At 39.2% G+C, this 12,018-nt stretch overlaps 1 protein-coding gene across 4 annotated transcripts in view; it reads right to left on the reverse strand.

Moving 5' to 3' along the window:
* The window catches only part of THSD7A (thrombospondin type 1 domain containing 7A), a 2,877,792-nt gene that overhangs the window by 396,096 nt on the left and 2,469,678 nt on the right, over positions 1 to 12,018 (reverse strand). For all 4 annotated transcript variants that reach the window (XM_044066751.1, XM_044066750.1, XM_044066748.1 and 1 more), the window contains one exon: positions 5,909 to 6,062. In XM_044066751.1, the coding sequence (XP_043922686.1) occupies positions 5,909 to 6,062 (154 nt within the window). The remainder of the gene's footprint in view (positions 1 to 5,908; positions 6,063 to 12,018) is intronic.

Raw genomic sequence — 12,018 nt, forward strand, 5'->3', positions numbered from 1 at the left:
CAAGCTTCTGCATCTGTTTTGCCTTTACTATCAATGTTTCTGCACTATACTGTAGTACTGGTCGCACCACTGTCTTGTACAACAGCTTCTTTGGCATTCTTCTGTCATTGCCTATACCTAAAACTTTTTGCCATTTAGCTGAAGTCCCTCTGATCCTAGCTTTGACCTCTATATTCAGACAACCCTTCTCCTCAACAACCCCTCTCAGATACCCGAAGCTATTTACCTGTTTAACCATCTTCCCATCTATCTCCATTCTCAGCATCTTCTGATTTCCCCAATTTGCTGTCACTGCCACTGTCTTATTTGTGCTTAGTTTCATCCCATGTGCCTTCAGTTTTGCATTCCATTCCCACTGAGAACCCCTTTATGAGGCCAAACACTGTTTGTACTTGTGTCATTGGGTTCTTGTACATAGCCTGCACTGGTTTTACCAATGTTTCTGGAACTTTGAACCACTGCAGTATTGCCCAAATCAGCTTTCTTGGGACCTTGTCATATGCTTTCTCCATGTCTAGGAATGCCCAGTTGGACTCTTTCCTCATCTCTAGTTTCTTCTCAACTATCTGTCTCACTGCAAACATTGGGTCAATGGTGCTGCATCCTGATCTGAATCCAAACTGCTCATTTCCCATCTTACTTTCTACTGCTCTGTGTATCTGTTTATCAATCACCCTCTCTAGGACTTTCATGCAATGTAATACGAGTTTGATACCTCTGTACTGCACACAGTTGTGGATGTCCCCTTTGCTCTTGTACACTGGCATGAGTATGCTTATTCTCCAGTCATCTGGGATTCACACTGCTATGAGTACTCTCAGGAGCCATTTCTCCCCAATCTTACCCAGCATCTTTATCATATCTGTTGTGGCCTCATCTGAGCCTTCTGCTTTCCCTGACTTAATTTTCCTTAGTGCTATTCTTACTTATTCTAGGGTGGGCTTCTCTTCTTCTTCTCTCATCATAGGCTGTTTCTGGGGCAGTACAGCTTCTGTGGGGTTTTCTTCTTTCAGAAGCTGGAAATAATCCTTCCATCTGCCTTTGATGCCCTATGGACTGGTGAGCAGGTTGTTGCTGACATCCCTAAATCCATTATGAATGGTGTCTGACTGTCTTTTTTATCTTTCTGTCTTTGCCTTGCAACTGATATAGTTTCTTTGTGCAACTACTGAGTCACTTTCCAGAAGCTGGTAGAGTGCTTCTGATGCCCTGTTCTTTGCTATCGCAACTCCTTTCTTAGGTTCTTTGTTAGCCAACCAGTTTTCCTTCCTATCCTGGTCAGTGTTTTCTATTTCCCACTTTTTGCTGCACTTCTTCTTCCTTTTGATGACTTCCTGGACTTCTGCATTCCACCACCAGCTTTCCTTATGTACCATATTTCCACACCATGTCCTGCCTCATATCTGTTCTGTAGTCCTCACACATGTTATTTTGAGGCACTTCCATTCTTCTTCAACTCCACCTATTTCCTCATTTTCGTGGGGTGCTGGGGCTCTTAATTCTTCAACTGTTGTGCTTTCTCTCCAGTCAATATCCAGGTCTTCAGCCTGGTCTCTGTTGACCTTAGAGCCTGAACGAACACTGCTTGTAGTTTCACTGTGGATGACTTTGCAATTGTTACTGTTGCATGTTTCTTGTATGTGATCTTGTGACTGTCTCTCTTTCTGAACCAAGTGTTGGTTACTACCATTTGCCAGACAGAAGTCCTCTCCTTCCTTATTCCTGTTGCCCCACCCATGTGGACCCAGGAAGTCCTTTTACCTTGTTCTGTCTGCTGTCTATCCCAATACATGCATTCAAATCACCCATTATCAACAATTCCTGTTGTCCTGCTTTAGTAGGTCCTGCAACTGCTGCCTGAATGTATTCCTTTTTTCCCTATCAGTGTGGGGCATATTCTGAGATTATGCCTTACTAGTACACTGGAGTCTGATTGCCATGAGTCTGTCACTGTTTGTTTGTTTGTCCTTTGGCTTTTCCCGGTTAGGGGTCACCACAGTGGAACTGCAGTCCACTAATGATTGGCAGTAGATTTTCACGAACGCCGAGGTGCCAGTTCGATGTCCAGCCTTCAACGAAGGCACGCCTATTTACGCATGTCTTTTTAACCCCCACCCAACTGCAGGGAGGACATGCAGACTGTGATGATATCCCTCACTGCCTTCACCACAATTCAGATCTGTTCATGTATGTACTGAATATTTGTTTAAAAATGTTCTAATATGTTGGAGCTTTTCTCCCTGGACATATGATGAAAAAATTGTTTTTTTCGACTAAAGCCAGTTGCAGAAATTTCAGGTAAACACAAGTAAAATAAATAAAATGAAATGTGTATTTGGCTGGCACACACAAGCTGTGACTAATGTTCTGTCAACAAAATGAAAGTAATGCAAGTATGCAACCCAACTGTTACTATTATTTCTACTGTATTCCTGACAGGGTAAAAAGCAGTTACTTTATTTAGGTAATGAGGGATATTTGTGGATGAAATAAGTTGACTGGTTTTGCTGTTTACTGTTGCAGTTGTGGCTTTGCAAGATTGATGTGTATTTTGGTAGTCAGCTGTCATATAAGCCTGTAGCTACTATTTTTATGCAGCAGAGTAAATGAATGGAATCATTGCTATGTTTGTTTTAATCCTGGCAGGGTCAAAGCAGATAGGTTGGCAATTGATGCAATGGCTGTTTGTGGATAACATCTTTGGCATTGTTAGCTTTGGTGTAATAGCTCTGGCTTTGCAGGACTAATGTCTATTTGGGTGAAACAAGACAGAATGCAAACTATGACTATTTGCATGCATCAATCCAATACAGTAATGAAACCATTATTACTAATTCTGGTAAGGCCAAACCACTTACTTTAAATAGGTTAAATGTGGGGGAGGAGCAGTTTGTAAGTGAAATGAGTGGCCCTACTATTTACTGTTATAATTTTGCCTTTGCAAGACTGCTGTGCATTTGGGTGTAGTGAGATGGAGTGAGTACAAGTGCTGACCTTTGGCTACTGTTTATGTGAAAGCAATACAGTAATGTAACTGTTGTCTTTTTTTAATTTTTTTTTAAACTTTCTAGGTTCAAACCAGGTACTTTGGGTAGGCAATTGGGATGGGGGGGCTATACCAGTAAAAGAATGAAATGAAATGACTGTCCCTCCCTTTTATTGTTGTAATTCTGGCTTTGCAAGACTAATGTTTATAGGAGGACAACCATACACGCTGTGACTGCTGTTTCTGTGCAGTAAAAATGAAACCAACACAAATCTATTATTATTTTAATCCTGGAAGCATAGTCAGGGTTGATCCCACTGTAACATAGCTCCACCCCTTTTTAGTTGGCCCCATTCATTCACCTGTGTCCTGCAGACCCCCCTTTGATTTGAAGTCACCAGCCACCACTGATCACAACCCAATATGGGTCTTTGATGAAGCATTGAGTCCCACTGCATTGTGACCCAAAACTTCACAGCTGAAACATCAAAAAGCAACAATAATGCAACAATAAAAAAAAAATCACAATTTAAAACATTGCAGCCTAAACGTACATCATTTTTGCAAAGGGCTTTGCATCTTAAACTTGTAACCTCTGCCTCCATACTTCAGCTCTCTAAATATATTACCTTCAAGACTGTAAAATGTTGGTGAAAAGGGAAATTGTAAAATAAAGAAAGAAAGCACCTATTCTTTTAATTTTGAGTTATCGCACCCTTGAGACATCATTGAAATGCCCATTGAAAACAGTCCCCAGACTGACTCATTGCAGTATTGGCAATACACAGCACTTTAAGTATCAATGAATAGAATACGAAAGAACACATTGTTTCACTTACTAATAGCTTTTTGAAATTTTACCTTATGAAATACTTTATACCTTCCCTTTGTATACCAGAACTATATGTCACTTTTAGTTGAACTGTAATCTATCACATGAGCTTTCTCTGGGCTATCATTAACCCTAAGAAATTCAGGTAGTGTAACAGCTACTAGACTGCCAATAGATGCTCCAGACAGACAATCCACAACATTATAAACATTACTCTAATTAGGTACTGCAAAGAGGGCTCATGCTCTAGCCACAAGCTGTCAGCGGGAATGACGGCAGCACTTGATGACGAGATAGCACAGAACTGGCCTTATTTTATGAAGTCATGAAGAAATCTCTTTCACATAAATGAATGCTGATGCTTCATTTGTGATCACAGCTGAAGTGAGTGCTCAGTGTGCGACTGTGTGAATAATTGTAGTTAAGGGATTGTTACAGTTACACTTACATGAGCACAGAAGAATTTGTGTGCGTGTGTGTGTGTGTGTGTGTGTGTGTGTGTGTGTGTGTGTGTGTGTGTGTGTGTGTGTGTGTGTGTGTGTGTGTGTGTGTGTGTGTGTGTGTGTACATGCGTACATGTTCATCACTGAGAAGACCTTCTTTTTTTATTTTTCATCAGGGGTGAGGGAGGTTGCAGTTTGAAAAACTTCACAGACTGCCAGATGACCTAGGTATGGCTAGGTATGGCTATGACAGAAAATACAGCAAATAATTCATCTTAGCTAGAGGCAATTCTTGTTCACTATGCACATCTGAAACTAACAGATATTGCTGAACAGTTTTTGTTGCAAAAATCTAAAATATTTTGTGCATTGCACTGCTGTATTTTCAGAAGAAGTAGGTGTAATATATAGACACAGACATAGCTAGAGTTAGAGATAGAGACATACCTGCAAGTCTGACACAAAGCATTACTTTTATCTCCTGTGAGAAAAGTATCAAATCATCTGAGTCTTTTCAATTTGTGTTCCCATAGCTGAAAATCCTTGGGCCAAACCAACTTTCCCATAATTCTATATTGATAGAATAATGATTCCAAAACAAGGGTAAGCAGCTTTGCCAGTCTGGGACTGTGACTGTGCTTGAATGATTTTGCTGTTTTTATTGAATGACTGTTAACGCTAGCATGATTTCAATTATTACCCGAGCATGGTGATTCTCATCACATGGGGATATGAGTCAGCAAAGTATAGTGTCCTGGGGTTCCTCAGAACCTGTCTATAGATTTTGTTACTTCACAGTATGGTCAAGTCAGATTGAAATAAGGCATACTCATATCTAACTGTCCAGATTTTCAAAGAATGTTCAAATGTTTGCCTCAAATTATTGGTCTGTTCCTCATAAAATTTGTGATTGTATGGATTATTGTGTTAAATCAGTGAGGACTGAATTCAGTAAATAATAACAAGCATGTGAGTTTCAGAATTCATATCCTTCAGAAAATGTAGGGTAACACATAACCTTTTATACTAGCAACTTTCTAAGTTTATCAGCAGTATTTAAAATTTGTCTCTACTTTTGGGGCTTTGTCTCCCTGTTATTTTTGGCTTCATCCAGATTTTTTTGTGCTAAGAGGTTGAGAGCTACGGATGTACTCTTTCCCTGAAGCCAAGCTATCCATAGAGAAAACAATTTAACCAGCTGAATGAAAAGATTTGTGCCAATGAATATGACTTTTAAGCTAACTGGGATGTGCGTGCATGCCCAAGATGTAGCAAATGAAGTTGCAATGCTCAATATCGTGCTGCTGTTTTAGGAAATGGAATCACGGACAATGAAAAGATTAACTTGTGGAAATGGATAGTGCACCAACTATGGAGATGAGTTCCTGCAGCTATGCCCTTTAGAAACATTGTTTAATACAGTATTTTACCACTTTCAGTTTAATGCAGTATTACACATATTAATATGTAAATGTATTCTGTTACAGATCTGTACTACAAGTTTGTTGTACACATTTTCACTGGTTTAGTAATGCAATGACTTTAGTGACAGGAGCAATGCAATCTTTGGATTTGTACATAACACATTTAATAATTCTAGGTAAGATGAAGGCTGTGAAGAAGTGTTTGAAGGAAACATTAACGTACCAGTGGACACTTGCTCCAATGCCCCCACTCTGACATAACACAGTCTTCAGGACATGGCAGTGCACATTTTCTGGCACCAAGTGGCATTTCTTCAGGATCACACAGGTAGTCTTCTACAGGGTCAGATGGGCCATCAACTGTGTTCTGCACACACCTGAGGAACACAAAAGAAATAAATTCACGTTTGCAAAATTATCATGCATACTTCTAAGAATAAGAAGAACACAGTAAATCTAACTACAAGTGAACAGTGAGGTGTAAGATTATCATTGATATCTCCTTTTCCAGAGCATACAGATTCATATGGCTAGCCAAAGAATTCCCACTAGCACAAGTTTACACAATCTGTTTTATGAAGCAAGTAAGTCAATTAACCCAGGAGAAGGCATTGGCCCAAAAGTCAGTCTAATTTATAGCCTTAGCTATTTTATAAACAGATTACTAAATAGTCACTCAAACATCCATTATCTGCAGTATCTGAACTAAGCTGAAGTTGGAGTTGTGCAGACTGGCAGACTACCTTCCTGAATTTATTTATTTTTTTACTTAGAAATTGTGGGTAACAATGACCTGGATTCTGAAAGCACTTAGGTATGGAGTAAGGTACCCTCCTGAGACCTTTCTTCACATCTGAGTCCAAAATCTTAGGCTTTTCCGGTCCCTCTTCAGTGTATGCTGATGAGGAATGCTGGATTCCTACACTTGATCCCAAAAGGAAATTAAGCTTGCTTTGATGAAATACGTCATGTTACATTACAGAAGTTTGCAGCGCCAGAGTAACCCATTGATGCCAAAAGCCTGCTTCAGTATAGCAACAGCTCTACCTTTGTGTGCAATTTGGTACTGCAGGTTGTATCAGTGGAAAACCAGACTGCCTGCAGTAGCATGTTTCACATACAGATGGATATGTACTACTCTGTGTGGGAGCTATGGGGAATAGGCTGAAAACCACTCGTATTTGTGGTTGGGTCATACAGGAGCCATCTTTGGCCTTAAGTAGGGATGGAATGCAATAACATGTAAGTTAAAATAGAAGAAATTCCCTGAAGGGCTGGATGCACCCAGTGATCATTACCTGCCACACATACTGGCATGAGAGACTGCATTCTCCCATCCAACCTGCAGATGAGCCAGTGGTAAAGGATAACTTTGGCAGACTTGGGTGGGTCTTTCAAGTCCTCAGATAAGATCACACTATGTTAGGTACAGATCTGAGATAGATGTCCATAGCAGGGAAAAGAATCAGGTTTAAAGTAGTTTGGAACATGGAACAATATGGAACACAGAACAATATGGAACACGGAACAAGGAGGTCATAACATCCCTGCACTCCTCCCTTATCAGGCCCATTATTGAGTACAATTCCCCCTTTAACAGTTAACTTGCCAAGCACATGCAGCAGCTGGAGAGACCACAAAATCCAGGGTCTCAAACACATATCCTATACAGATAAGCTAAGAGCACTGTCCCTCTGTTCAGTCTTATGCAGACTGCTCAGACGTGACCTGTGTCTGGCATGCAGGACCATGTCAGACCCAGCCTTAACGGAGTTGCTGCATATCCGTAAGTCAAACTCCACTCACACAATCAGCATGCAAGGCCTCGACCTGGTCTGTGATATTAACAGAACTTGCTGGCGGGATGGATTTGTGTCCCAAAGACTCCCCTATCTGTGGACTAGACTCCCTCTCCATGTCAAGCAGAGTACCTCTCTAGCCCTCTTTAAGAGGAACCTGGACAACTGGATGGAAAACAGAAAATACACACTTGGAATCCCACCTGTGTCTCTGCTGAACAGGGGAAACAGGTGCTGACTTTGTGGGAACATGGTCAAAATTCTTGTCTAGGCTTATAAGGGCCTCCAGTCTAATAGTCTAGTATCATCCTATGAACCTATGGGCAAGAAGTTGTCAGCTCTCTGTGTATGTGTGAAAATCACAGGGTTTTTACATGGGCTAAAAAAAAAGAAAAATTACTGCATTTTGCCAGAGAGTAGACATCCTATCAAGAGGCAACTCTAGTATAAAATTGTTATTAAATTAAGTCCCTCTACTACATTTTAGCTCAAGACAGTGAAGTGCTTGTCAGCACTGATGTCACTGAATGTTTCAAAGGAAAAGACTACATGCTGTGTAACAGTCCAGTACATAGGTCAGTATTATAGGCACTGGTCGCTCAGTTATCTGTTTATTTCGGTTTACCTTTAAAACCATGAATCAGCACGGTTCAAGTGCTCATATGTAAATGTCGACAGTCCTTAATGTTTTAAAACAGCAAATCAAAAAGCAGATTCGCTGTTTTTCGAACATTAATGTCAAAGAAAAAAAACAAAGTGTAAAGCAGGGGGAAAACCCCCGCTGCACCACCCATGTGGGGGGGCTGCGCCCACCACATCTCCCCTACTTTATTATTCTAAATCCGAGATTGCACTACAGTGGGGAAAGGAACCATTTCCCGATCCCCACTAAAGTGCAATTCGCCCCAGAATGTCGAATGTGCAATGAGCGAATCTCACTGTGCATTTGCTCATTGCACATTCAAACCTTTTTCCATTCGGCATTTGCAAACTTTGCAGACTGCCTTTCGGAAATGTTCTGTTCACCCTTCTGCAATACGCGGTTTTAAAGGTAAACCTTTATTTCGTTATTCATTTATTTACTTCTTTGGATAGATGGACAGGGCCATTAGGTTAAATTTTTCACTATTATCTTGTTATATAATAGTTTGAAAAATAAGTATATCTCATATATATTCCTAAATGACATTTATTCTGAAAAATTAGACACTGGCATCACAGAAGTTATGTAATATTAATTCTAATATGCATATGCGCAGATATAATATTCTTTAGAATATTGTTTATGATACAGAAATTATGATCTGGCAGTTAGCCCTGAGTATTAAGGCTATTGGGTGCTTCTGATTCCCACAGCCTTCATTTGTCTACTCTGTAACCTTGACCAAGTCACTTAACAGACAGTGTTCTAGGGAAACTGAAAAATTGGGCTAGTCTTTAATGGCCTCCTGAACTGCATACCTTGCAACTACTGATGATCAGGATGTCAATCATAACCAGTTTATTAAGTGCCTGTAGAGCAGAATCCAAGAAATTCACACTGAGAGCTTCAATTTCAAGTTAATTTTTTAATCCATTTTAAAAATACATATTAAAGTGAAGTTATACTGGATGCCCAATTATAACTCTTCATAATAATGGAGAGTTTTAGCTGCTATAATTGTACCTTTCAAATGTCCAGATTTGTGTCTCATATTTTACTCTGTCCCTCATAACATTTGTGGTTTTCTAGCAAATCAGTAGGGATTGAAGTCACTAAATAATGACATACATTTGATTTTCAGACTTCATATCCTTCAGAAAATGCAGGCAAACATAAATGCTGTTAGTCTAGTAACTTTCTAAGTTTACAAATGCAACCTTTAAATTCTATACTTAATTTTGGGCCTTTCTCCCTCGAGTATTTTAGGCTTTGTCCAGATTTCTTGTACTAAGAGGTTGAGAGGTATGCCCGTGATGTAGTACCAGTTAAAAAAGGTATAGGAGAGTAAAGTGTGTAACAGCTTTTAAAGCTGCAACACAGTGCATTTTTCCACATAAAAGGTATCTAGAAGAGAAGTGCACCCCAATGATTCAAAACATTTAAAATCCATTAGACTCTTTGCTCTGCCAACCATTTGTGGTCTGTTGATATCTTTGTGACTGCCCAAACAGTTTTACATCTTTCAAAGCTGTCAGTAGGTTTCCTGTACATTTCTGTGGTGGCTGCCACAGGGAGTTATAATCAGGCTTCTGATAATAACCATGTTGTCATATGTTCAAGAAATGGATGTCAAAAGATTTGCATTAATAACATAGTAAACCAAGCTCACAAGGTGAATCTTGATATCCATTTCAAGAACATTTAGTTCATGTCACTTTATCTGCTTCATTACCTACCAGTAACAGAAAGAGTGAAAGAGAAAGAGACAGAATGAGAGAGAGAGACTGAGAAAGTACAACAGAAGCACATATGTTACAGATTTGAAACATAACACACTTAGTGCTGCCACACAACATTTTGTGGTACATGGAGCTTCAGCTGCTCTGTGTACTACAAAACAAAGAAAGGGCAACAGAAACAACAAAATACTCCAGAGTGTTGATAAACATGACACACTTGGGTCGGTCTCATTGACAGTGGCCAGAAGTGAAGTGTATTTCATTTTGCAATACCTTTAAGAGTTGTTAAATGCTTTACACTGCCACACACACAAAAAAGAAAATTGACTATGTGGGTGCATTACAGTTTTATGATGCCTGCTGTATTTCTCTGGCATAACACCACAGTGTGCTTAACAAAGCTGACTTTTACCTAAAGTTGGAGCACAGTTATTGTGAGCCACGTATTACAGGTTTGTTATAGCAAGGTACTTATAAATGAACCTGGCCATAAGAAGGTATATTTATCTTAGTTTTAGAGCGTAATCAGTGTGCTGAATGCATTATAATAAAGTACTTTTCCAAAATATAATAGTTTGAGTATGTGGACCTTTTGTGGGGGTTAAACTGAAGACATGAATGAATTGGCCTCCTTTAATAAGTAAAACTGAAACCGGCGTTTTATTTCTTTTGTCCTTAGCAGTAGCTGTGGAAAGGCTTTTGGTTGGTCTTTTTATGAATTTTTTTTGAGTGCAAGTTTGTGTGTGTGTGTGTGTGTGTGTGTGTGTGTGTGTGTGTGTGTGTGTGTGACTGTGATCGTGTGCATTTTTGCTGAGAAGCTCAACGTTAATGATGAGTACTCAAGAAGTTATTCATTAATGCGGGTATTTCAGTTTAAGTTAGATGTCTCTAAAGTGCTTTCATACTACTAGCTATCAAACTAGAAAGCTAGGTTACCCGCATATAGCAAAAAATATTGGATGGTAAGATGTTTGCAAATTGTTCACAAACAGACAGAAGATTTCATGGTGGAATGTTTAAGAATACCCAGTAAACCAATCTTGCAAATATTTTTTTGGAAATGGACACAGACTGAGGCAGTGAATCAAAGATAGTGGAATACGGAGTAGTTAATTGTATATTATACAATGACTGGCCATTAACATTTGAAAACAAGCATGCTGATTGGTCAGCCCAACCAATGTGCTCATTGTAAATCTGAGAATATTCCAATGGAAAAAGGTGCGGTCACCCGGACTTTTTTCCATTAGTATATCTCATACATTTTTTACTTTTCTTTCTTTTTTTAATGAAATTACAAAACAGAAGACCTCAAATGAATGAGGGAGACAGAGCAGAGAAAAATAAGATGATAATAAGGTATGTTCTGCAAAACTAAAGAAACGTTCTTGATTATCCTTTTATTTTGTCTGTCCCAGCTCTCCTGAATATTAAAAGTTTCCCGGTTTCTTTTTTTCTTTTGAATAAATAAAAAAAAGCAATGGAGATCTTTTTTTCTCCATTGGTTCCTTTGTACAGCACTTATGTATTGCATAAGCATGGGAACACAAGATCCTATACGCACACACAGCACACCAGTTAAAAAGCCCCAGGATACTGGAAAAATATGGAAGGGCACCAGGGAGGCATTACACAAAGAAATTATTTAAGAAAAGTACATTTTTTTTATTAAATTATGTCCTTGTATAATAGCAATAACCAGCTCTGTTGTGTGGTATATTAAAGATTTACCCACAGTTGGTTTTATTTAATCATGAGGGCAAAGCACCCCAACTGTGGTTAAATCTTCAATATACCACACCGACATCATCAGTTATTGCTATAATATAGTATCAAAGGCTTTTGTAAGGTCGACAGAAATTGCCCCAGTCAGACTGATCATTTTCATATTTTTATTGATGCAGTCATTGAACATAAGAAAGTTAATGGAGCTGTAATGACCGATTCAGATCACAAGTTCATTGGTGACAAGTTGTTTGTTCTGTTCCATATCTTACGTTAACAGACAGAACATTGCATTTCCAAGTATGTGACAGAGCGAGAGAGTGCATAGTACAGAGACTGTCATGCACTGTTCTGTTGATGACTGTAGAAATATGAAGAGACAGGATTCACAATGCTCTGGGAAGTTGACAAAGGAAGAGCGGGGAAA

The sequence above is a fragment of the Protopterus annectens genome, chromosome 3.part1, assembly GCF_019279795.1.
Source record: "Protopterus annectens isolate FY-2018-M chromosome 3.part1, PAN1.0, whole genome shotgun sequence".
Taxonomy (NCBI): Eukaryota; Metazoa; Chordata; order Ceratodontiformes; family Protopteridae; genus Protopterus; species Protopterus annectens.